This window comes from Cydia splendana, chromosome 15 (assembly GCF_910591565.1).
Source record: "Cydia splendana chromosome 15, ilCydSple1.2, whole genome shotgun sequence".
NCBI lineage: Eukaryota > Metazoa > Arthropoda > Insecta > Lepidoptera > Tortricidae > Cydia > Cydia splendana.
In genome coordinates, this window is record NC_085974.1 from 18,775,339 (window position 1) to 18,802,662 (window position 27,324).

At 37.4% G+C, this 27,324-nt stretch overlaps 2 protein-coding genes across 2 annotated transcripts in view; one reads left to right on the top strand and one right to left on the bottom strand.

The window, feature by feature from the left end:
- The window catches only part of LOC134797819 (uncharacterized), a 644,098-nt gene that overhangs the window by 200,110 nt on the left and 416,664 nt on the right, over nt 1-27,324 (top strand). Inside the window, exon 3 of the mRNA XM_063770189.1 lies at nt 27,248-27,293. Within this exon, the coding sequence (XP_063626259.1) occupies nt 27,248-27,293 (46 nt within the window). The remainder of the gene's footprint in view (nt 1-27,247; nt 27,294-27,324) is intronic.
- On the bottom strand, nt 18,260-21,891 carry LOC134797343 (uncharacterized). The gene is made up of 2 exons (XM_063769565.1): nt 20,590-21,891; nt 18,260-18,268 (listed from the first exon to the last, which is right to left on the bottom strand). Exons 1-2 carry the CDS (start codon nt 21,889-21,891, stop codon nt 18,260-18,262), a joined length of 1,311 nt encoding a protein of 436 aa, XP_063625635.1.

A 27,324-nucleotide genomic window follows, 5' to 3' on the forward strand; every position in this document is an offset into this window, starting at 1 on the left:
TACTCACGGAGCTTATTAAAACTATTACTGCTTACGACCTGTATTTAATGTAAACTAAGAACATTAATAAAATGATGTGCGTTTTAAATTTTAGACGTGCGTCTTACGTATGAGCTCGTTTTTGGAAGCGCATGTAGGCGAGTAACACTGTGAAAACAACCGTTAACGCGCATAAAAAAAAACTTTCAGGTAAGGTGGGGTAAGACTTATTTTCTTTTACCTCAGTGATAGTCTTACCCCACCTTACCTTAATGTAAAACCACCCTAAGTAAAAGCAGATATTCTAAAGAGTGTAATTTTTTTTCCTACCACAAGACAGACCTCACCCGATATAAAAAATGCCGTTAACCATAATCAAATGTACATTTTACGCGTTAACAGATTACTAATGTTTTTCCTCACAACGCATTATTCCGCCACATTACACGTCTGTTCCTAACGGCGTATGCTCTGCTGACGTCTCTGTTAAAAACATCACCCTCACTGGCGCAGTCGGGTAAGGACGCTAATAAGGGAACAATCGTACAAACGACCTACTGAATTATAGGAGAGAAATATCGTGCGAATGACAAGCGCAATGTAGAGAAAAACAGTAATTTAACTTTGGAAAATAATGTCATATAAAAGTCAGGACTAATTTTTTTACTAGTTTTTATTTGACCCAAAATATTTGTTACTTTGCTTAGGTGAAATTTGCAAACAATAGTTAGCTTGGAATTCAGTTGACCTAAATAACTTCGGCGATAATCAATTATTATTATTGGTGAAGTTGACGAAACATAAAGTGAGCTGATCTTGTTCAAACTTGTGTCGAGATATCGGCTCACTTTATATTTTGACAACCTTACCACCAAACTGAACAACGGATGGATGGATGTTGCTATATGTAAATACTCGGTAAAAAATAACGCAACATATTCGTCAGAACGCCAGAGTTAAGATTGTCAAAAGAAAAGTACTGCCTGCACAAACGAGAGATTCTACGAAGTATCTTTTGCTTTCAAACATATTACATATATTAAAACGTATTTTGTCTAAATTGTTATGCTACTTTTCATAAAAGTAGGTAACCATTATATGATTGTACAGTCTACGCGAACGAAGTGGATTTTATCTTTCCATTGTGCCCTGAGTACTTTGAGATCATTGCCTTCTGTTCTTACTGTACACTGTGGCTTGTCCGAGGCTTCTTTGTGCCGGTAATAAGCGTGGAATCAGCCGCTAATTTCCTCCATTCATCCATTGATCTGGTTTATAAATTCTTTTTTATATTGTGCGGTATGTATGATTTCATTTTTACGCGTTCATTGTTGAGATGTTTTTCGTTTTTACAAGCTTTTATTTAACTTGTCCTGTTAGTAGGTATCTTAGTGAGGGTCAAATCTTTGACGCTAAATTTGAACCATTTCCTGATTTTCGATTGAGCTGAAATTTTGCATACATATGTAAATCGGGTGATAATGCATTATGACGACATGGAGCTGATCTTATGGTGGAGACAGGAGGTTGACTTGGAAACTCTGTGATAAAACAACGCAAATTAATTGTGTTTGGGTTTGTTAGAATTCTCGGTGATAATTAGTTGCCTATGGAAAATAAAGTACAGTCAGTCCTATATAATTTGTATTGGCTTTGAACAGTAAGTAGGAAGATATATTCAATATTATCTGAACGCAACATCTCACCCACTTAGCCACTTGTGCTGTTTGTATTTAAACTGGAATAAAATTTAACAAGTCCTCAGAAGAAAATACAACCTTAAATTGCACCTATTATACATAATAATAGCAAGCATGGCCTATTAATAATAATAGCAAGCATATTAAGCTAGATATAAGACAATTTGTGTGCCCTGATAGGGTGTCATGGAAGCTTCCTGTATAACTTTAATAACATCCCATGTACATGACTATACAAATAAACATCTTATCCTATCTTATCTTATCTTAACATACTTCTTCTTCTTTATATTTAAGAGCTGTGCTCTTGTCGGTGGAGCAATCTCCAACTCGTCCGGTCCTCTGCCAACTCCTTAACCTTCTGGTATGACACGACCTGAACCTTTTCTTTTATTTGGTTGAAATAATTTATTCTCGGTCTTCCTCTTCCTCTCTTTCCCTCTATTTTTCCTTCTATGATGTTCTTTAGGAGCATGTCGTGTCGTAGCAGATGTCCAATTAGTACTCCTCTTCTATTTTCTATTGTCGCTATTATATTTCTTTTCTCGTTAATCCTATCTAGAACCCTATCATTTGATATTTTTTCCGTCCAACTAATCCCTTCCATTCTCCGCCAACACCACATTTCGAAGCTTTCTAATCTTTCTCTCTCTCTTTGTGTCAGTGTCCACGTTTCGCAGGCGTATAAGGCGATGCTCCAGATGTAAGATTTAATAAAATGTTTTTTAGTGTTAGTAGACATTTTTGATTTGAAAATATGTTTTTTATTGTTGAAGGCTTGTTTGGCTATTGCGATTCGAGTAATGATATCTTGACTACATCTTGATTTATTATTAATGATACTCCCGAGATATTTAAAGCTATCGACTTGTTCCAAAATAGTATCATTTAGTTTAATTGGTCTGTGTCTCGTATATAATTTTGATGCTGTTAAGATTTTTGTTTTGCTGATATTAATTTTTAAATCTGATTCCTGTAAAATTGAGTTCATATTGTTAAGCAATAGTTCTAGTTGTTCACTGTCTTCTGCGAATGCTGCTATATCATCAGCATAGCGTACGAAATGTATCTTGTTCCCGTTGAACTTGACTCCACCCTGGTCCTTCTCTATTATTTTGGTAATGGAGTTTTCTATGAAGGCGTTAAAAATTAATGGCGAAAGTGGACACCCCTGTCTTACTCCTTGTTTGATCTTAATGCTTTCCTTTTCTTCCCCTATCTGAATTAAAGTTTCCTGGTCTCTATATAGCTCGTATATTACTCTTCTATCTCTATAATCTACTCCTATTTCTTTCAGCGTTTTCATCATAAGTTTCCAGTTTACTTTATCGAAAGCCTTTTCTAAATCTATGAAGGCAACGTGCGTATTCAAACCCAAATCCATACGCCGGTCTATGATCATCCGCAGTGCTAAGATAGCCTCCCTTGTTCCTTTATTCCTTCTAAAACCGTATTGATCTGGTCCTAATCGACTTTCAATCTTTGCTTTTAATCTATTTTGGATTATTGTTAATAGTATTTTAGAAGCGTGAGATATCAAACTTAACGTCCTGTGCTCCTCGCAGCGTAGAGTGTTTAGCTTTTTTGGCAGTGTAACCGTTTTACTTACTTGAAAATCTCTCGGGATTACTCCTGTCTTGTATATTCTATTTATTATGTCATAAAGTTCGCTTCTTAAAATATCACATTCTGCGTATTTTATTAATTCTATGTATAAACCATCATTACCAGCCGCTTTTCCACTTTTTATGCTTTTAATTGCCAAATAAAATTCTTCTTTTATTATTTCTGGACCTAAATCTAATTCCGCTACATTACTCTCTGGCTCTAAATCGTTGACCTCTAGACCGTCCCCATCATATAAACCTTCGATATATCTCTTCCATCTCTCCACTATTTTCTTGTTATCAATTATAATATTACCATCTTCATCCAATACTGCTGTACTTCTTGACTTATAGTTTTTATTGAGTTCTTTTATTATGCTGTATGCCTTGTCTGCCTTGCCTTTTTTCATATATTTATCTATTTCCTTACAACTTTGTTCCAGGTCGTTTTGTTTCTGGTTCCTACATTTAGTTGTGATTACATTAGTTATTCGTTTATATTTCTCTATGCTATCATCATCTTCTTTATTTCTATACTTTCTTCTATCTATCATGAGATCTATTATTTCCGAGTTCAGCCATTTCTTCCGAGGAACAATTTTTTCTTTCTTTAAACAGGTTTCTGCCGAATCCATAATTATATCTCTTATATTGTTCCAACGGTCGTTTAATTTTACGTTATTATCTATATTTCTATCTAAATCTTTGCTTTGAGCTAACTTATCGCCTATCATATTACTAAATTGCACTGAATTATTGCTCTTCTTATCTTTTAACTTAGTGAGATCAATTTTCTTGGGTTTATGTTTTCTACGTGTTTTCTTTACTTCAAACGTATGCTTACTTATAAGTAGGTTGTGGTCTGTATTAATATCTGCACCTGGTAATGTTTTACATGTCGTTACTGTGTTTTTATCTCTATTTTTTACTAAGATATAGTCTAGCTGGTATCTTCCGATATCCCCCGGCATTTTCCATGTATACCGTCTTCTTTTAGGTTGATCGAACATCGTGTTTAGTACCACCATATTATTTTCCTTGCAGAATTGGATAAGTCTCTCCCCCCTCCGATTTCTTTTACCCAGTCCGAATTGCCCCGTTATATTACTTTATTTTTTCTCTCCTACAACAGCATTAAAGTCACCCATTACTATTAAATTATCTTTTTCGTCTGCTGCATCTAATATTGAATCTAAGTTATTATATATTTCTTCTATCTCTTGATCAGGATGGCTGCCGGTCGGCATGTAAATTTGAACTATAAGCGAGTTTCTATTTTCTGTCTTTAATTTAACTGCGGTTATTCTATCGCTGTGATGTATCTTAACATACAGTAGCCCAAATTCATCTTGCAGTAATTCAGCCCAGAGCACAACTCTGTACCTACGTATACATGTAGCTTCATGTCTGAAGCAAACAATAATATTTGCCTGGGGGTGCATAATCTACAAATATCTCAACATTTCCTGCAGTAATTTAGGGCCGGCAATTGTGCAAAGGTTATTCATAGTTGGAGTAGAATTTTGCTTTCATGGACGTTATTTAATGGATGCGTTTTTTTATTAAGACAATCTTGGTTTACTTGTAAATCCAAGTACTCTCTAGCACTAACTTGTTCTACAGAACTAAGTTCCACAGGAATAATTCATAATCAAAAATCATAATTATTGATTGAATAATAAAATTAATCTTTATCGTGTTTAGGACACCGACATTCGCAGTGTTTTAATCAATGGTTTAATAATAATATAAAGACAAAAGTCGACATTGATATTATCACAGAAAAAGCCAAGGTAAATAGAAAAAATGCTTTGAAAATTCATGGAGATGGTGTCATTGGTTCTGAAGATGAAGATAAGAAAGTAAATAATAAGAAATGGATGATCAGATTGATAACTAAAATATATTATTTAAACAAACACGATTTTCATTTATAATTTAAATTGACACAGGATTTAATGGCGTTCATTTATTTTTATTATTTCGTCCGATGTTTCGAACATGACATTACCTACCTTCGGGTTTATGGTATGACACTTTAGAATTTCAAAGTTCGGCAAGTTACATACTCAAGAACGTTAGCGTCAGAAACACAGTTGTTTCATTTTCGAAAAAGACGCAATCTTATTTTAAACTGCCAGTGCACAGGGGCGGCCTTTTTTGCCGCAAAGATAAAGATAAAAGATAAAGATATTTATTTGCAAAGTAAAAGTAGGGATGAACACACACACACATGCTTAACTTTAAATCTCATAGAAACCAAGCACTGTTTGAACATTTCAATCAGTCAGACACAATAGGCCATCTTAGTATTCATGACGGGACATGTCGTGGGCGCGTCGCGGGCACATTCCTCACGCGCGGCGACAGTCGCTCCGCCCATGTGTGGACGGTTAATGGAGTGGCGGCCATTTCGCTTTATTGTGACGTTAAATAAATAAATATTATAGCACAATTTTGCATAGATGACCTAGTCCCACAGTAATGCTTGTGTTGTGTAAATACTTAAAAAAAAATAGAAAACATCCTTAACTCAGGAACAAATATTTGTGATTATCACACAAATAAATGACTTTAGGTAGGTACTAAGATTCGAACCTAGGACCTGCTGCTTCGTAGGCAAGGTCACTGTCGACTAGGCTAGGAGGCCGTTTGTGATTTTTAGACATAGAGAGCTCACTATATGCCAATAAATCTCACTTCAAAATGTAGGGTAGATTTTTTAGGTTCAACGAATTTTTTTCCGAAAATTCGAAAGTTAACTTGTAACATTTAATACAACTCTAAAAACAAAACCTACCCTACCCTCTTAATCTTCTTAATTAAATTTAAGTACCAAAGTTTTAGTTATTTCACACAGAAGTGCACTCAATGTCTAACTAATGTTTAATATAATGCAAACTTGTTGTTGCCAAAACATGTGCTAAACCCAAATAAGCGGTACCAATATGCCAACATAATTTCGGCAGAATATTGCTAAGCTGTTCAAAACTGTTGTACTTACGCTAGGTTTGAGACGTTGCGACAAGTTTGCTCTCGAGATGAGCTTTGTGGTTTAAAGTTTATTACTATAGTGTGCTTCAATAAAATATCGTGAGAGGTATAAAGTCTGTCTAAGTTAACTCTTCGGTCTCTTCACAGACTTTTTCGAGACAAAGTGACTATTTGACGTCACATTTTCATAGAAATTTAAGGTTTATGGTGACTGGTGACACTTTCACACTTTGTTATTACAAACTGCCGTATTCGAACTTCAAGATATTCACAAGAGACGACACGTACTAGATCCATTCTAGATACGTTATAGTTTAGATATCAACTAGTTCTCTTTTGCAGCGCAATTCGGGCAACCAATGTCACTTTTACGTTAGATAGAGTAAGATATCTATTAGATGTGAATTGGATCTCTAAGTCATATCCTGTGGAAATCGTTCAACAGTATCTCCAGAATCGCGCAAATGTCAAATTTGACAGGTTAGATCTCAAACATATCGTTATCGTATCTTGGTGATGTCTAATAGATGTCTATTTCAAAATCCGAATCGGGCCCAAAGTCGGTGCAGAGTCAGCTTGCTCGAAGAATACGTTTTCTTACGAAAATTATCTTTTTTTTTCATAATCATTGCTATTTTAGTCTGAAATGCTGTTTCTTTCTATCTATCAAGCCGTATCAAACCCTGTCCGTTATTAAGATATTCGTGTTCGGTAGAAAGAAGTACAATTTAACAAATAATAATATCTATGTTTTATGAATAAAACGGGTTGATATTTAACTTATTTGGCTTTACGACATATTGCTTCAATTAATAAAACCTTACCCCCTTATTCATAAAACTTTACGGGCCTGATATAGTTAAATTATGTTTTATCACTGTCTTACAAATACATAAAAATACACAAGTCAAAATCACAGATAAATTCAAACGATTAATAGCTATAATTCAGGCCAGTAAGGCGTTTATGAATAACACTTAGCTGTGAAATATATTTAAATACTCGCTTATTTACAAATTTCAAAAGCTTTCCAAACCTTTGTTAACATTCTAGTGAAAGAGTCCCTGAGGTATACTTACAGAATACATTTTTGAATTTGAATACACAAGGTATGTATGTAAAGCCTCAACAAAACTCTTGTTTCACCACTAAATGCAGTCGTATACGTTACCTGCACAATCACACGAGCAATAAAGACCAGACACGAAATCCCGCCGTATCATAGAATAAATTACACAGCTCTTGACGACCAGATCAAGCCATAATGACCCTTACACCTTTATCTTAAAGTGCATCTAGATCCGTGGCCTGCAATTGGAAGGGAGATATTCATGTCGTTTTAATGACAGCTTGCCATATGAGAAGTAGCAGATGAGGGCGATCTGACGAATTCTCTAAGAAAGGAATAATCCAACCAGAATCGTAAGGTACCTACATTTATTTGAGTGAATCAATTTCTTGTACTTTATCTAAAGTACATAAGGTGGTGTAGTGGTACTAGTGCTCAACATGCTAATGCCCAATAGATGACACCTTGCTGTCACCTCTATTGACAATGACTTAAGTTTCAAGATGACATGTACTGGGACCGCGTCGAGCACCAGTACCACCACCTTACATAGTTTGGAGCCTAAGGAACATTGCAATTTGGACAAAATTACATCACCGTTGTTATACGACTATAATAAAGTGATGTCACGTTTAAAATGTCGAAGTGAGCCCTTCGATGTAGTAATTTAACGCCGGGCTCCCCGAAAGTGGACTCGCCCTCCAATTTATTGGACTCGTCCGTCTTATTCCCCAAAAGGGTCTTAAGATTCCTTCAGATCTTACCGGCCCTTCTGAAGTGGAGATGTTAATGGAGTAGATATAACAAAATTTAAGTTTAAAACAATTTATAATATGCTTACTTTGACATGCAATTAAATGTTTGTTTTTATGATATATGAGGTTAAAGACCAGTCTTAACCAGACAGTAAGCGATTACCATCGCCTGTGGATACCTGCAACACCCAGAGGGGTTGGATGTGCGTTGCTAGCCTTTAATTATGATGGGAATAGGTACGCTCTTTCCTTGAAGGTCGTATCGGTCCGGAATATTCCAGAAATGACGCGAGTGACAGTACTTTTCACAGTCAACAGCTCAGTCCACATGCAAATTGATCCCTCATCCGTTGAAAACGCACTTACGTCGAAACTTCCTGTGCATCCAAATCTTCAAATGCTGGCTCTAATTCGCGTCACCGCCATGTCCCTATTACAAGCCTAATAACTGTATGAATTTGAAAACAGATTCACATCGGTTTGGTAATCTCAACTTACGAAGACACGAACTTGATTCAGATTTAACAATAGCTAAGCTGTGCAAGGCAGAAACCTTCTGCAGAAGCACACATTTGAAGACTGCCAACCAGCTATGTAGTGATGATGGAATTGCCGTGGCCTTCAAAATCTAGCAAATAGTTTAATCTTTTTGTCTGCTCTATACAGTTCCCGGTGGCAGGATTACGCCCGCACCTCCTATCTCCGTGTGTACGCACATAAAGCTATTATCGGCCAAATCACTCCCCATCTTAATTCTATGTATTTGTTGGGGCAAAGAATTCTGGATTTCGTTGCCACTTGAAGCGTTTGAGAATGTTTCATTAACTTTGATCAGGAAATGTCACTTTTTACCCGACTACGGCAACGCAAAAGGAGGGTTATGATTTTGACCGGTATGTTTGTAGGTATGTATGTATGTATGTATGTTCATCTGTTCCCTCATAACTTCTAAAGTATTTGAAATTTGACAAACGACATGTCATTCAAACCGTCTTAATCGTCCGCTGGTTATAGGCTATATGACGTGACAAAAAAATGAACACGGCGCCCTCTAGAGGTCATAAAGTCACGAACCATAAAAATAAAAATAAGTAATGATGACGTGTTGTATATCATTTGAAAGAGCTCAATTAGCACATTTCAAATATATACATATTGTTAGCTTTTGCACCCGGCTTTGCTTGCATGCACCCAATAAAACATTAATTTATCTGGTAGGAAATTCGAATTCTTCGGCGCCCTCATACTAAAAGAGTCGGGCGTAGCCCGACGTACGAGGCTCGCTGTACACGTTCCAAAGCCGGGCGCCTTCGGCGCCCTCATAGTAAAAGAGTCGAGCGTAGCCCGACGTACGAGGCTCGCTGTACGCGTTCCAAAGCCGGGCGCCTTCGGCGCCCTCATACTAAAAGAGTCGGGCTTAGCCCGACGTACGAGGCATGATGTACTCATTCCAAAGCCGGGCGCCTTCGTCGCCCTCATACTAAAAGAGTCGGGCGTAGCCCGACGAACGAGGCATGATGTACGCGTTCCACAGCCGGGCGCCTTCGGCGCCCTCATACTAAAAGAGTCGGGCGTAGTCCGACGTACGAGGCATGATGTAGGCGTTCCAAAGCCGGGCGCCTTCGGCGCTCCTATACTAAAAGAGTCAAGCGTAGCCCGACGCACGAGGCACGATGTACGCGTTCCAAAGCCGGGCGCCTTCGGCGCCCTCATACTAAAAGAGTCGGGCGTAGCCCAACGTACGAGGCTCGCTGTACGTGTTCCAAAGCCGGGCGCCTTCGGCGCCCTCATACTAAAAGAGTCGGGCGTAGCCCGACGTACGAGGCTCGCTGTACGTGTTCCAAAGCCAGGCGCCGGATAAGGCGCCTTCATGCCAAAGGTTGTCGGGCGTAGCCCGATATATGCGGCGCTCTGCGTGCATTTCTGTACTGAGAACGCCCTCGCAAAAGTAATACTAGTATAAAGTGACTTCAAATATTATTAGTAAGTAACGAAATCCTGACCCCAAAATTAATTAAATAAAAAATAAGTTCACAAACTAAAACCCGACTACTGCAAATCGCGCTCTAAAAAGTATGAAACAAGATAGAATTCTTATCTGAAATTATCATACAGGAAAATTATAAGAGTTATCATTTTTTTATATATTTACAGAGATTCAGGGGATAGCCGTGGCGTGGTCGTATGCCACTTTACCTTCAAGTTTATAATCGTGGCACACGTCCACGGCGATCCTTTGAATATCTCTGTAAATTTCTGTATGATAATTTCAGATAAGAATTCTATCTTGTTTCATACTTTTTAGAGCGCGATTTGCAGTAGTCGGGTTTTAGTTTTTGAACTTATTTTTTATTTAATTATATATAAAGTATGTATGTCCACAAAGATAGGATAGTTGTTGAAATAACATAGGTAACTTTCCTGAGAAACTAATCTATATATAAACTATGTTCAGAGATGAAGCTAGAAGCACTGCAGTCTGCGCCGTAATAAGATCAGTCAATCCCAGTGAAGTCCGCCCGCCTTAGGCACTTGACACACCTACACATATAATCAGTTGCAAAGTCAAATTCCAAGTCCAAGATACTGTCTAATAGGTCGTTCGGAGTAAGTCATGTCTCTTCGGATAATAGAGTTTAGGTAGATGGCCTAATACATAGACCTTGACATTGAGGGCTAGGTATAAAGCTGTTTCAAATCCTATTAGTATCGGAAGCTGAGAAACCTCATGCTTTGGATGTTAAAGCAGATGGAATATTGGCAATGCCCGTAGCTGGCATTAATAACTAAAAAGATTTTTGGGATAGAAATTCCATTTCTAAATACAAGGTTATATCGCTGAAAGACCTTTCTTTCAATAGTCAAATAGTTACATTCTGATAGAGAAAATACTGAGGTCAAGCTCAATAAAGTTGTGTCGTTTTATCATAAGGTTAAGGCCAGTACCAATAATGCATTTAAAAAAAAATTAAAAAAAATAACATGAAAAAAAAGAAAAAGCCATAAAAACCCCTAAATCCATAATTCAAACATGGAATTTCCGAAAGTTCTTCATCTATTCTACAAGTTGTATTAGGGGTCCGTAATAAATCCCGGGGATCCATACAGGTGACAAGTTTTATTCTGCCTCGAGGGTTCCGTACCCGATTTATTAAGGTTGGGGGTCGAAAACTTGCCTACTTCTTGTTTTGAAGATGTTAAGCAAAATTATTGACGGACAGAAAAATAAGGGCATATAATGGCTATATATGCTGGGTTGTAAGGATATTTAGGGGCTGTTTGTTTTTCTGGTTGTTTTGTGATGTGTTCTAACTAGTATGACTGCCCGTTTCGAACTTCAAGATACGTCAATCAATAGATCTAGAAACATTATGGATTAGATGTGTCAGTGTCAAAAGTGACGTTTTGTTTGAAGAAACGTCACATTTGACACTGACATACCTAATCCATATCATTTTTAGATCTATTAATTGACGTATCTTAAAGTTCGAATCGGGCCGTGAATCGTTGTATCTTTACAATCATTAATATCATTGTATAATTAATCTTGCGGTTAATGACCATAGACAAAAAAAAAAGAAAAATTTACAAATTAACTTACAACAAAATAATTTCGTACTTCCATGTTAAAGGCCGGCAACGCACTTGTATTCCCTCTGGTGTTGTAGGTTTTCTTGGAGCGACGGTAATTGCTTACCATCAAGCGATTCGTTTGCTCGTTTGCCTCCTATATGATAAAAAAACTAGCAGCGACAGGGTCAAGATGTAATAATTTACTATCGCCAACACCGTGATCTGTCAAAATCAAGGTAAAAATAAAAGCCCGGCCCCTATTACTAACACTTCACTGTGCGTCTGGCCGTCTGTCTGTCCGTCTGCCTGTTTGTCTGTCATCAGGGTGTATCTCATGAACCGTGATAGCTAGGCAGTTGAAATTTTCTCAGATGATGTATTTCTGTTAAATTGCCGCTATAACAACTAATACTAAAAACAGAATATAATAAATATTAAGTGGGACTCCCATACAACAAACTTTTATTGTTTTGCCGTTTTTTGCGTAATGGTACGGAACCCTTCGTGCGCGAGTCCGACTCGCACTTGGCCATCCTATTCGCACAAACATACTCACGCGTGGTTTCTTAGCACAACTCCATTATGCAAAAGCGGGCAAACGTAAGTCTATTGAATTGACATGTACAGTATAAATAAGGGTCCTAATCTGCTCAGCCTTCAATTAAACGGGCACTTGCGAGGATCAACGCATTGCCGATGGTAACGCTGAGGTATTCAGGACATACGCGCATGGAACTGGCATCTTCTGGCAGAAAAAATCTTCGTTTAATAATGTTAAAATGATTAATAGGCACATACTGTAAAATAAATTTAAGAGCATGCGTATTTTACTAGGAAACAATCACATCAAAATTTAAAAATAAAATGCTTAGAAAAGAACCGTTTCATCAAAGTTTCGTCACAATAAAGCTGTTATCAAATTAATATTGATTTGCCATTACTCTCAAAACATCTTATTTGCAGTATAAAACATTGTCAATTGGTTGCCAAAAAAAATGATGTTTTGATCCGCAGAAAAATCAGATTCGCTTAAAAACTCAAACATACCTAACCCTTTGTGAACATCTGATTTTTCTGTTAACCAAAATATTTTTTTTGTCTGAGCAATTAATTACTTCCCTTAAACGTATTGTTGTCTGTACTTCCATTCATTTAAAATTCGTTTCCATTCCTTCCCTGAACTCCGAGATGTACAAAGTAATTCCTGTAGCCATCGCACCATTTATATCTCTATCTCCACGTTACGCGAAACAATTCTCCGTCAAGCCAGTAAGAAGGCCCTGATAAAATATTAACTGAGCCCTTACCCTCGGGAGGGACTGAGGGTGCGACTGCCGCAGATGGTTGGTCAAACGTGTTTATTTAATTTAAAGCCTTTATACGAAACCCTTTACTTAAAAAAGTCCGCAACGGTTTGACGCGGTCTTTAGAGCGGTCAGCTAGCATTCAATCGTTTTTTTTTCTTGTGATGACCAGCAGGTTTTTAAAGCCGTGAAGAGTTTTTGCACACACTTAATGACTAAAAACAGGGCGATCCGTAGCCAAATGGCTCGTAAAACAAATATTTAATTTTATATCACGTCTCTGACTTTTTACTATGTATAATGAACACTCATTATTTTAGCAACCAAGACTTGTCATCATTTCAAGTTTCAACAGTACTCATCACACCATCGTGACGCCGCAACTTTTACTCACTGCATATAACAACCTTGTACCCTACATAATAAAGGCTCTATTTGCATGTAGATCACACATTACTATACCCAGTATAAACCAGGACCTTGTTCCAAGTGAATAAGGACTGGTTTTGCGCAAAAAGTTTACTACGTGACGAACGGATGCAGTTGACATGTCAGCGTGGAGTTGAAAAGGTTAAGTGCGTTAACGACGGAACAAAAAGTTTGCTACGTTATATTTGACATTTGTGACTACGAGGGTATTCAATTTAGGCGATGTTACACAGTTCCGAGTGAATTTAAAATGAATTAGGCCAAAGTTATTTCCGACACATTTTTGTGATTCATATTGGCTTCAGAAGCGGTATCATGGTCGCATTTTTATCACCTGTCATGCCATGCGTCACTTTTGCACTTACTTATTTGTTAGAACGTGACAGGCATGGTGACAAATGATAAAGAGCTGACCATCGTAGCCCTACAGGTATTTTTTAAATAAGTGAACGTTGTTAAATTAAGGTATTACAACATATCATCAGCATCTCTTTCATAATTCACTGCAAAAGATTGCGGTAGAGTTACACCAAGATAAGTCTGCAACGATTTCGATGGCATTCGCAGTGCAAGTGTTATTTATACGTCATAATTTAATAAAAGGTTGATGTTTGAAAATTGAAATAGCATTTGCACTGAGTGTGCTATCAAAATCGTTTTTCTATCACTGTTGGTACATGAATATTAGCTTTTCGCATAATGCTATTTATGAAAATAATTTTCGTTTGTAATTTCTGATCAAATTTGGTTTGATCATTACTCATCTTAATATCGGATCTAATTACATTAAGTAGGTAAACATTATGAGTAATGATCCAATCAAACTTGGTTAAAAATAAGAGATGAATTTTATAGATTGCATTATGGGAGAAGCTAATATTTTTCTTTTAGCCTAAAAGAGTGTCCTGTTGCTGGGCAAAGGCCTCCCCTCTTTCTCGCCATTTGGTCCCATCCGATGCACACTCCCGCCACTCTTAAAAATAAAAAAATACGTAATAAATCAAATGAATAGACCCAATTTCGCGCGAACATAAAACAATTAAGCTTATTAAACATTCAATTATAACTCGTAAAAAAACAATTAACGATAAAATAACAATTAGGAGGGAACGAAAACAGCAGGTAATGGTGGGCTACGAGTTATGAACAGAATCGTGGGTACTTTGTTACGAGAATATCAGTAAGAGCGCTGTAAAACAATAACAGTTTTACAGCGCCGTAAAACTATTATACAGGGTGTCTCCTGTAACATGAGCAAATAATTAAGAGACTATCAATGTGCACACTAGCCTTACTGCTAAATAATCGTGATTATTTAAATTTAACGAAAGATATTTTAAAAAAGGGGGCCGCGAGGCTACTGTATTTTGTATTTAAGTATGTTTTGAATACATCAAACTAGTTTATATGTTGTTGGATTCGTCAATATATGCGTCCAAAGTTAAAACGGCCGTTTTTAGGGTTCCGTACCCAAAGGGTAAAACGGGACCCTATTACTAAGACTCCGCTGTCCGTCCGTCCGTCCGTCTGTCCGTCCGTCCGTCCGTCTGTCCGTCCGTCCGTCCGTCTGTCCGTCCGTCCGTCCGTCCGTCTGTCACCAGGCTGTATCTCACGAACCGTGATAGCTAGACAGTTGAAATTTTCACAGATGATGTATTTCTGTTGCCGCTATAACAACAAATACTAAAAACAGAATAAAATAAAGAATTAAGTGGGGCTCCCATACAACAAACGTGATTTTTGACCGAAGTTAAGCAACGTCGGGCGGGGTCAGTACTTGGATGGGTGACCGTTTTTTTTTTTGCCGTTTTTTGCATTATGGTACGGAACCCTTTGTGCGCGAGTCCGACTCGCACTTGCCCGGTTTTATTGTTTTGAGTTCATAGATCGACGAAACCAGCAACATAGAAACTAGTTTGATGTATTCAAAAGATACTTAAATACAAAACACAGTACGTAGCGGCCCCCTTTTTTAAATATCCTTCGTTAAATTTAAATAATCACGATTATTTAGCAGTAAGGCTATAGTGTGCACGTTGATAGGCTCTTAAAACATAGATCTTGTATGTACTTAGTACTTCTCAAACAATAAAACGTTTGTTCAAAAACTTTTGAAAATAATGAAGTCTTTAGATTTTCTTTTTTTCATACAAATTAAATATTATTTTCAATGTACGCTATCACCAGTGCTATGTGTAAGTACCATCAGATACAGGGTGGCCAAAATACGATGATATTTTTTTTTATTACGGAATATTGTTGACAATTCTCACAAACAGCCAAAGTAATATATTGCAGATAATGTTTTGTCCATTCTTTATTTAATAACATTTTTATAGCAGAATAAAAACACTAAATACTTTAAAAAAATGACCTAAGTTGTAGTCGCTTGGTAGGCTGCCCAGAGCCTCTACCATCAGTTTTAACATTGACATAACGCTCACGTCTACGTAATTTACTTTCTGTACATCTCGCTTCCACTATTGCTCGCATATGCGAGTACGAGCGAGATGCATAGAAAGTAAGTTACGTAAACGTGAGCGTTATGTCAATGTCAAAACTGGTGGTAGCCGTACTGAAGGCTGGCCGCATTACCCGCATGTTTTGTTTTAGTGGATTGATTGTTTTAATTTTTAATTACTCGTACATTTTGTAAATCTTGTGTAAGTATGAAAAATATAGGTACCTAAAAAGAAGAAAACGCCGAATAATCCAGTGTAAACCGCAAACATCCTCAAACGGACCAAAACACGGCATCTTCGATGCGGGCCCGTTGTTCGCGTTATCTGCGGTGTCAACAGCATCCTATTGTGATTTTTGACAGTCGCCTTTTTTTGACAGCCACTGAATAATGATGGCGGTCATTGTTGGAAACTTTGAGAACTCCTTTGTTGTGCCGTGGCTGTTTTGAGCATTTTTGTAATGGTTTTTAAGTACTGTTTTGATACTTTTTTGAGAAGTTTTATATTTTTAGATATTTGTTTTGGTTTAAAGTTATGGTCTTACGATATACTAGCGACCCGCCCAGACTTCGCACAAGTTAACAAATTATACTCTACACTTAAATCTTCCTGTAAAATCACTCTATTAATAGGTGAAACCCACATGAAAATCCGTTCAGTAGTTTTAGAGATTATCGCCAACATACAAACAGACAGACGCGGCGGGGGACTTTAATACATTGTAGTGTTAATTGAAGATCAAACGAACTTACCAAGTGAAGTTCGATCGAAATTATGTGAACAGCTTCATTCGACGCGATTTATAGTTAACATAGTGTAGTAGCACCCCCAAGCATCAGCCTTGCACGGTTTTTAAAGTTTTGTACTGGCAACATTTAAAAAGAAAAAAGTTACCCCTTCCACTACTCCCACCTGGCGACGGTTGGAACCACCATTTTTACTTCATTTGTTTACAGCATAATTTGAACGCATTTATTTCACATCTACCTATATTAATGTGGGTAGGGCGTTAATATTGTGTACCCAATATTTATAATTAGAGGGTGGGTTGTTATAAATCGCGTCGAATGAAGCTGTTCACATAATTTCGATCGAACTTCACTTGGTAAGTTCGTTTGATCTTCAATTATGTTTCACAGCTTCATTCTTTGCGATTTATAGTTAACATAGTGTAGGATGTTTAGAGCATGTCAATGTGAAATAAAGCGCCAAGGATCCAAGGATTTACTCAGGTAAGTAATAACCATGAATGATATGAGATCATGTATTTATTCACATTTGTAAATATCATGCTTATCATTATATAATCAGACATCCATTTTAGTTGTTTATCTTAAACATGTTTAATGTACCTACTTATATAATTTATCACTACTACTTATACAACACGTATTTACTTTTTTCTATAACAATCATATTATATATATTTATGTATCAAATAATAATCACATTTTTGTTTTATTTACAGGTCTCCGGCAGAAGCGAGAATTGAACGAGCAAATTGATTACAATCTGTGATTATTTCCTTATGATAATATTTGGCGAATACACATGAGGAATCAGTCCATCCTGCTGTCTTACGGATCAGGTCAAGACTTACACCCATCTTGTTGGCAGTGGATGTGGCAGAGTGGCGAGTGCTGTGTGCAGTGAATATGGAAGTGTCTATTCCACTATCGCGCAGTGTTGTTTTTATCCATGAACTTAGCGTTTGAGATGTGACCTTATTGTGCGGTTTTTTGTAACTCACAAATAAAGAATGGTTATTAGAATGACGCAGTGTCTTTGTTTTATTTATGTATGTTTTAAGGCATCTCGCTGGACAAATTTCAGGACGTTCGTCGAAAAACGGTAGTCTGAGAATTGGTTGAAACGACGAAGGTCGTGATGTTTTAATTAAAGCTGGAATTTTGATAACTATTTCTGAATCGGTTTGCATGTTTACGTTACTCAACTCTATTAAAGAAAAGGTTTGCACTCGATGTGCAGAGCACAACGCCAACAAGGTGAGTGTTTTCTTTGAAAGCGTTTCCAAACTAAGATGATCATTAGGCCATTTGCGGCCCAGGTGGTTAAGAACTGTACTCGGGTTCCATGTTACATTATATTTGGGTAATGTCGGTCTTAATTTGAAAACGCCCTTCATAAACCGTTTGATTCGATCATCATTTAAAGTGCAACCTAGTAATAATGAAATAGCCGATTTATAATTATTAATCGTTCCATACTTAGCGCCAGTATCGAAAATACGGGTCAGAAAATCAATAATAATTGGTATTGATATTTTCATATAATCATGTCCCTGGGTTTTACAATAATCAATATAAGCTTTGATACATGGGCCATATTGTTTGTATGTATTATCAGATAGTGAAGATAACATTATTTCAACCGATCTGGGGGATAATGATCTATTTAATAACGAGTCCCTGATAATTTTGCGGCAATCAACGACAGGGTCCTGTGCAAGTTGTGAGTCGATCTGCAAGGAGACGTTAACAAATTAGCACTTGGTCGAAAGTAAATGGGTTCTGCAATTAATAATTTCGAAAACATAGGGAACCATGGCTGTGTGGGCCAGTTAGGAACGACAAGAATACCCTCGGCTTTATCATTTATGATTTTTTGTATGACCTTTAAAATCAATGAAAATGGTGGAAAGGCGTAAAAATTAATATTTTTCCAGGAAAAGGTAAAGGCGTCGATCGTCCATGCATCTGGGTCGTTCTACCAGGTAACGTATAGAGAACACTTAGTATTACAACGGCTTGCAAATAAATCGACCTCAGGCATACCAAAAGTTTGTTTTATTTTTACGAATGCATTATTACTTAGTTCCCACTCGGTTGTCGGCTTCATAATTTTCCTTAGTATTGATATATGATGCAAATATTATAATTTTACGCCTTTCACACCACTGCCAGATTTCCTTTGTAATACGATTTAAATGAGGAAATTGGACGCTGCCCATTCTGTTTATGCAAGCGATGGCGGTAACATTGTCGATTCTTAAAAGAATTTCGCAATTATGAACTTTGTCTGCAAATGTCCGTAAAGCCAAAAAAGCTGCATTTAACTCTAATTCATTAATATGTAAAATACGTTCACTCTCTTTCCAGTAACCATACGCCTTTTGATTATTACAGTATGCACCCCAGCCAGATTTCGATGCATCAGAAAATATTTCTAATTGAAATTGATTAAATCTGAACGGACAAAAACCATTGTCAATATTTTTAATCCACCAGTACAGGTCATCCTTTATTTCAGATGATATTGTGATTGAAACTTCATAGTTAGAATGTTTAAGTAAACTGAGGTATTTATGACGTTCTAAAAGTTTAGTGTATAACCAAGAATATTGTATAGCAGGGCAGGCAGATATTAAAAGACCAATTAATCTAGCAAATTTGCGTAATCTACATTTATAGATTCGGATAAATGTCGTAAGCTTATCTTTTATTTTGTCTCTTTTTGAGTCAGGTAAACTTAACGTCATTCTTTTGGAGTCAAAATTAAATCCTAAAAATTTACATTTTGTACTTGGTGTAAAGCAACTTTTTTCGCTACTAATAATAAATCCTAAATCTTCTAATAAAGATTTGGATGCAGTAACATTTGCAAGACATTCATCATGAGATCTACCCACACATAATATATCGTCCAGATATATACACGACAGATAATTGTGAAGTCTTAAGTATTCGACTATAGGTTTTAGCATTTTAGTGAAAACGTATGGCGAGGTACATAAACCAAATGGGAGAGAATTAAACTCAAATAAAGTATCGTTGAACATAAATCGTAGATATTTTCTATGCGGTTTATATATAGGAATCAAAAGATAAGCATCTTTAATATCAATAGAAGCCATATAACAATCCTGAGTTATCAATTTAGACGCGGTTCTATAGTCTTCCATTTTAAAATGGCGAGTTTCGATAAACTTGTTGAGGCATTTTAAATTTAGAATGAACCATAGTATAATAATATACTCCGCCTGGTACTCCATTCCGAGATTCGCGTATGACCTAACTGACACGCGCCTACGTCATCATGCTGTTTACAGGTTCTCAAACTTTGAAATGTGGGAGAATTTAAACCAACGGTGAAAATTATTTTAACGGCATTAATTTTAAGTTATTTATGTAGAAACATAGTAAAATAAAACAAATCTAATGTATTAAATTAAACTTTATTTATCTATACAAGACAAACGTTTAAAAAACTAATTCACAGTTACACATTAATTACCAAGCTTACGACGTGAAAAGTTTGGAAAACACTGCGACTGCTGACACTGAGCGAGAAGGAAATAACAATTAACACGCGTTCGACAAGGATGACGGTCAGGGCATGAAGTTAGCTAGATCCGAATTGTCAAATGTCCACAGCGCTATCCTGTGTTGCCAGTAGTATAAACAGAATTACCCGAAAGTCTGAAATTTCTTTCGTGAATCGGAAGATATTGCTAACGAGTAATTAAAAATGACGTGTTATTGTAAAATTTAAGCTAAAATACATATAAATGAAAATTATAAAATTATAAAGAAATATTTTAACTTATTAACCATAGGTATAATGTACCCATGTAACATGTTATGTTGAAATAAAGTGGCAATGTTATTGTGACGTAATCGCGTGTCACTCTGGGAATGGAAGACCATGTTTTATTAGACCATGGAATGAACCTTTTCTCGCCATTTGGTTTAGGTACCAGAAAAATACTAGAAATGAATTCGTCGGGATCATGCTCGCACATTGAAATGGCATTGATTTCTAAAAGTTTATTGATAGCTTTTTCATAGTCAGATCTTTCCGATCTTGTCTTGGAATAAACAGCAGGACAATCTCTTCTGGTAGGCACAGGTAAAAGGAATCTTATACCCCTGGGTCCATTCAAGAATCGTAGGGTCAGAAGTGATCTGTGCCCATTTATGGGTATAGTTTCGTAATCGTCCTGCGTACCGTACCTCGTGTTCAGCTGTCTCCTGTAGCTCCGGTAGCTGCGGCGGCGCGGCGAGTAGGAGCAGCGTGGGGGGCGGACGCTGCTCGGGCGGCTGGAGCGCGGCGACGGCCGGTAGTGCCCTGCATCGGGCTTGCTCTGCGTCCTTTGATGCAGGGGTTTGAAGTTTAAATTGTTTTTCTGCGACTTTTTGTTAAGTACAAAATTATTTTTATTAAAACGATTGTTAACCGGTTTAGGTGTGTGTTTTAATGTTTCACCAGACTTTTGAATAGATTGAGCGGCTTTTAATTTGTCAGATACATTATCTCCGAAAAGGAAACCGTCTCTAACCGTATTAGTAAGCGTCTCTTTCAGAACGGTGTTAATTGACGAAACTACGAAGTAGCGACGTGTTTTTGTTTCTAAGTAGTGACTATCGCATAAGATACGACAAGCATCACTGACTGGTTTCAAGATTGTTTGCACAGATGCATCTGGTTTAAGCAATTGATCCATGGCCTGCGCCAGAGCAGACAGAGCAATTCCTAATTGCTTCTGTTTTTCCATTATGGCATGATCTCTTTTTATTGAACTATCTGTTAATGCCGCTTTAGCTTCGGCGTTAAGCGTAGGAGCAACTAAGAGGTCACAATTGCTGGGCACGAGGTACTCTTGAAAAGGCTTTTCTTTAACCTCCTTTTGTAAACCTTTTAGTAAGATTTCATGCCACCTACTGGCCACGTCCTTGTGTATGCTGTCGCCTAACGCCAGTTCTGGTTTTGGAGCATCACCTAGCATTAGCAAAATGTCGTCATCGAGTTCTTGATCCCCCGCTGAAGACGAAAGTACCTGGGCTTGTGTCTCTGGTAGATCTGGAGCAGACGACGGACCTGGGCGCGGAGAGGCTGGTCGCAGCGGCTCTTGTTGCGTCGGGGGCTGGGACGGTGGTTGCTGCGGCGAGTCTGGCGCTGGTGTTGGCGGCGGCGCTGCGGTGCGAGGCGGCGGCGGCGAGGCCACGTGGCCGCGCGGTGACGAGCTTCGCTCATAACGTTCTTCAGAATCAACTATCATGTTGTCTGAAAAGAACAATACGTTCTGTATTTTGTTGTACAATTGAGCCGAGGAAGGAATAGCGTGACAGTAAGAGCCCGTAATTAGCAAATACGCATCACAATCCTCAAAACAGGTCATTTGACCTCAAACAGACATAATTGTGACAGTAAGAGCCCGTAATTAGCAAATACGCATCACAGTCTTTGAGATAGGTCTAAAATTTGACCTGAAGCTGTTACAAACGTTATGTGTGACAGTCAATGCCCGCAATTAGCAAAAACGCATCACATTTCCAATAGAATTTCATCAGCTTATGTAGTAACTCACCATCTGCTTCACTAGAATCTGAAGAATATATAATTCTAGATCGGCCACGTGTCTGTCGTAGCAATCTTGACTCCAGTTTCTTGATCTTTCTCCTAATATTCTCCTCTTAGTTCTTCCGTTTCCCCATGTTGAAAGTGGAAGGTACGCGTGCGAAGGCTTGAGCACGGGAATGAACAATGAAGTAAAAATGGTGGTTCCAACCGTCGCCAGGTGGGAGTAGTGGAAGGGGTAACTTTTTTCTTTTTAAATGTTGCCAGTACAAAACTTTAAAAACCGTGCAAGGCTGATGCTTGGGGGTGCTACTACACTATGTTAACTATAAATCGCAAAGAATGAAGCTGTGAAACATAATGTATGTATGTATGTATGTCACTTTATCGCACATAAACAGGTAACAGGTTATAATAATTATAACTTACATTTTATTTTATTAGATTTGATCGCGTGAATCCCGACATGCAATATCTCTCGGCGAAAAAACTGATTTAAGTATAAATCACTATGTCTATTGTACATATAGCTGCAAAAGTGCATACCCACTTTTGCAGCTCGCTGTCCACATGACAGGTTATGGGACTATCAAGGGACTCCAAACGGATGACAGACTATTCGGTCCATCAACTTATTTTATTATTCGGTTCATTAGTATTACATTTCAAGCGAGTTTCAGTTATCTATACTATATGTATATACGAATATGTAGATACTTACTTAAAAAAAGGGTTATAAAAAGCATTTTTTTTCCTTAACTATGGGCACATTTATTTATCCTCGATGTGAAAATTCAATATCCGCTCTCACGTCGCTATATTTATGTGATCATAAATTGTATGCTGTTAAAACTCCCACGTATTTTCTGTACAAACATGGGATAATATGTTTACATTGAAAGGTTAACTCATGATGTTTGTACACGTTTTAAGCATTTTAGGTGCAAGTAGGTTCCGCCTGCTGGCGGGTTTTCCAAAAACCCTGTTGAATTGTATTAATAGCAATTCGCTAGATTGAAAAGAAAAACCACGAAACTTGACAATAGATGTCGCGACGAAAGGAAAGTCTAATGCTCGACAATTTTTTAGCTAATATTATAACCGGGTTAAACGGAACTCTATTTTCAACTCCTTCTGCTTGTAATATTAATTGTAAATTGTTGAGCAATACACTTTTCGTCAGTCGCGATACTTGGGACATCTAGTGTTAAGTAGCGGTACTGATAAATCCGCTACTCGACGCTAGATGTCGACTACGGAAAAAATAAGCGTTTTGGTAACAAAACTGATGTATGGAGTGAACACTCTATGCTTATTCCTCTATGCTCACACATAGAGCCCCCTATAAAATCAGAATTTACAAAAGATTTGACTACCAACTCCATTTTTAAACCTTCATCTAAACCACAATGTAGAGACCTAATGAACTGTATACAATATATTGTACTAGCATGACGCGATGAACAAAACAAAATAGATCAAGCTAGAATGAACCGTGGTTGTATTAAGATAAGGTTAATATTGAAATGACTGGTTGTTACCCCTTCCAGTGAAGTGTGAAGTAAGGTATCAATTTATTATGTTGTCGTGTTTATTTATAGTTTGTGAGGAAATAGTCAATCAATAGTATTCGCACTAGGGAATAAAAGTGCAATGAGCTCAATTTTGTGATTTTTGGACAGTTTAGATTCTCACTTACCCTTTGTAGTGGTCAATAATGGACTAGAAATTCTTTTTTGTCTATGTATGCATTTAATATGTAAAAACCCTTTGTTCTAATATCGTGTCTTGACTATCTTTTTATGCGACCATACATACATACATACAATCAGTGCCTATTTCCCGCAGGGGTAGGCAGAGACCACGGATTTCCACTTGCTACGATCCTGACATACCTCTTTCGATTCCTTCACTTTCATAACATTCCTCATACACGCTTGCCGGTTTAGGGTGCTCTTGACCTGGCCTTTATTCAGGATTTCCCCGATCTGATCAGAGATAGTCCGCCGAGGTCTGCCCCTTCCACCTCCCATCACTTCTACTTCTCCCTTATACACTCTCTTTGTTAGCCTTCTTTCACTGTTCTTTTATGCGACCACTAGATTGTAAATTATTTAAACTAAGAAATGAGTAATAGGCTAATTCTAGTTTTAGTTAGGTATTAGATCTGTTGCCGATATGATACTGATCTGTCAGTGTCAAAAATGACGTATTTGGTTGAAAGAAAACATTTATTTCAGTGAAGCCGGAATAATGATTTAGGTACGACAAAAAAGTTAACCTGTATACTATGAAAACTATGTAGTACGAGTATGTATTAACCTTTGGCAACATAACATCTCAGCCACTTGGCTCATGTTTGTCTTTAATTACCCGACTGCCTCAGAAGGGTGGGTAATGTTTTCGAGACTGTTTGTTGTGCCAACTGAGATTAAGTGAGACTTGGCTGTGATTTTAATGGTTTTACTTGGTGCTGTTTTAAGAAGTTTTGCTGCAGGGATAAGTTATGGTGCAGGTTTGAAACTATGGTACTTTGTACGAAATTGCAGTGAGTTTATTCGGGGTTGTTTGTAGACGGCTCGGTATATGATCAAGTTAGTGACATCGCAAAAATACACTCAAGTATCTCGGCTGAGACTTGAACTCACAACACTATCTACATCACGTTCGTTTTTTTTAGCATAAGAAAGAAGGTAAACAATCTTGACCATAGTCTAATAAAACATGGTCTTCCATTCCCAGAGTGACACGGGGCTACGTCACAACAACATGGCCGCTATATATAGCGCTATCGCATATTATCATATAGCGCTGTCGCATGATGACGTAAGCCCGTGTCAGTTAGGTGACCTAGAAAAGACGGGAATGGAGTACCAGGCGGAGTATATTATTATACCATGATCTTGACGTGTCTTTTTATTAAAATATATTGACCAACGCTTTAAACAATTAGTTTATATTACGTATGAAAGCAAAAGAATGTAAAGGATCGTATATGATTGATAATTCTAACATATTTGCTGTGACTTATTTTTCAATGGTGATTTTTAATAATAAGACATGTCAAGATCGCTTACCTTCTTTCTAATGCTAAAAAAAATGAACTATAATACCCTAGTATAGTCCACGGGTGTAGTCTCGGTCGGCATGTCAGTTGGCAGAGCATGGGCTAGTGATCCAGTGTCGTTAGTTCAAATCTCAACCAGGATAGTGAATGCTTTCACTTTTAATTAATTTCTAAGCTTAATAGCATCGTTTGCAGACGGTTTTGCTTAATACAAAAAAATAACTATACTAATAAACGTAATTTCCTGTGTATTTTTTACTTCTCTTTTCTTTAGACATCGTTCGACGTTCTTTGATCCCTGCTGTCCCGGACAGAGGGGTTTTTAATCGGGACACTCGACCCAAGTTCACGCTTCACTAAAAAGGGCCCTGATTGTTTTGTTGTCAGGCTTATAACAATTCGACAGAATTTCCTGTAATAAGGGACGATATAATTACGAGTACAATCGCTCGTGCGTCTCGCTTGCGCCAATAGGTACATGTACGGACAAGTATGACATAATTTTACGCGGGAATGATAACTAAAGGACATCATTTACGTCTCGGCCACGACATTGAGTGACTTGCGACGGCGGCAGCGACAACCATAGGTGGGAACGAAAGGCCCTATCGCTGTGTCTCGCTCCAACCTATGGTTATCGCTGCCGCCGTCGCTCAATGTTGTGGCCGAGCCGTTAGATATCATTTTGATGACAAATGTATGTTCGTATTGGCGTCTAGGTTCGATTCAACTATGCAGTGCAGTCGCATGAAAGGTATCAATAAATTAAACAGTTAGTTTAACAAGTTTATTAAATTAAACTTTTAATAAGTATATGAAATATGAAAGCTAGTTAAGCTTAAATTTGTTTAGGTAGTTAGTTACCTAGTCGGCACAGACAAATCGCCGACAGGGCGCAGTGCAATAAAACCGTGCATTTTACCGCTCCCGAACACGCGCCCGCTATCGCCGCCATCTTGGCGATTCACAAAATATGTTCGCATGCTCCAGTCTCAACTGAAACCAGAATCAAAATTTCGTTATTTGCCTCTCTCTCGCGCTTGAATATTCGACTGGTACAGAGGCAGATAACGAAATTTAGAATATCGTTTTTCGCGTTTAGGGCCTTAGAAACCGGTGTAACCAGCAAGACAAAGCCAGTTTAAATTAGTTTATTTAAATCGTTAATTTTTTGTACCGATAGCTCCTGTATCTTGAACATTTAAACGTAAGAAGTTTGCTAAAAAACGTGTTCTGATTGTGATTCATGAGCCAGAGATAAACTTATACTGGTGTGCCCGCTAGGTGGTTTCGAGAATACCAAGTGTTAGCTAATAACATCGTGTCTTTACACGATTATTCTCCGTTTTAGACACTACACTTAGACACCTATTCTCTTTTAAGATATATCTGTGGTGAAATTAATTTCTTAATTCGTTATTAAATAGTTAGCTAAGGCGAACTTTGAGTTTGCTGGAAGATATCCCTTAACAATAAGTTTGCCTTTGTACCTAAAATACATATTTTAGGACTGTGTTGTAATATATACTTATATCGTATAATAAAGTGCTTACTACTACTGCTTCTACCACTACACGGTACAGTCAGCATTCAGCATCAAGACTCGACCGGTCTGGCCTGGGTAGTTACCCTGCCTATGACGCCGATGGTCCCGGGTTCGAATCCCGGTAACGGTATTTATTTGTGCGATGACCACCGATATTTGTCACTGTGTGTAAGGTTGTCCCTAAATATTTATTTATTTTTGTTAGTAGCATATCAGACTGCATCAAAAATATCTACCATTGATAACTAAACAAAAAGAGATATGTCTCTATAATTATGTACCTCGTCTGTTCATAAGTCCTGTCCTGAGACGAATGTAAACTCAAATAGTTCGATTATTGAAATGAAAATGTAATTGAAAAATGAAAAAATCTTTATTAAGCAAAAAGTCATTACAATCAAAAATGATAATTATAATATTTTAATTCATTATTATTTGTTGCAGTGGAAATCAAGATGGGGCGTTGTGACGAAACTCTCACCAGCCGCAGGTAAGTTTTAATTATAAATGTTACTAGTATT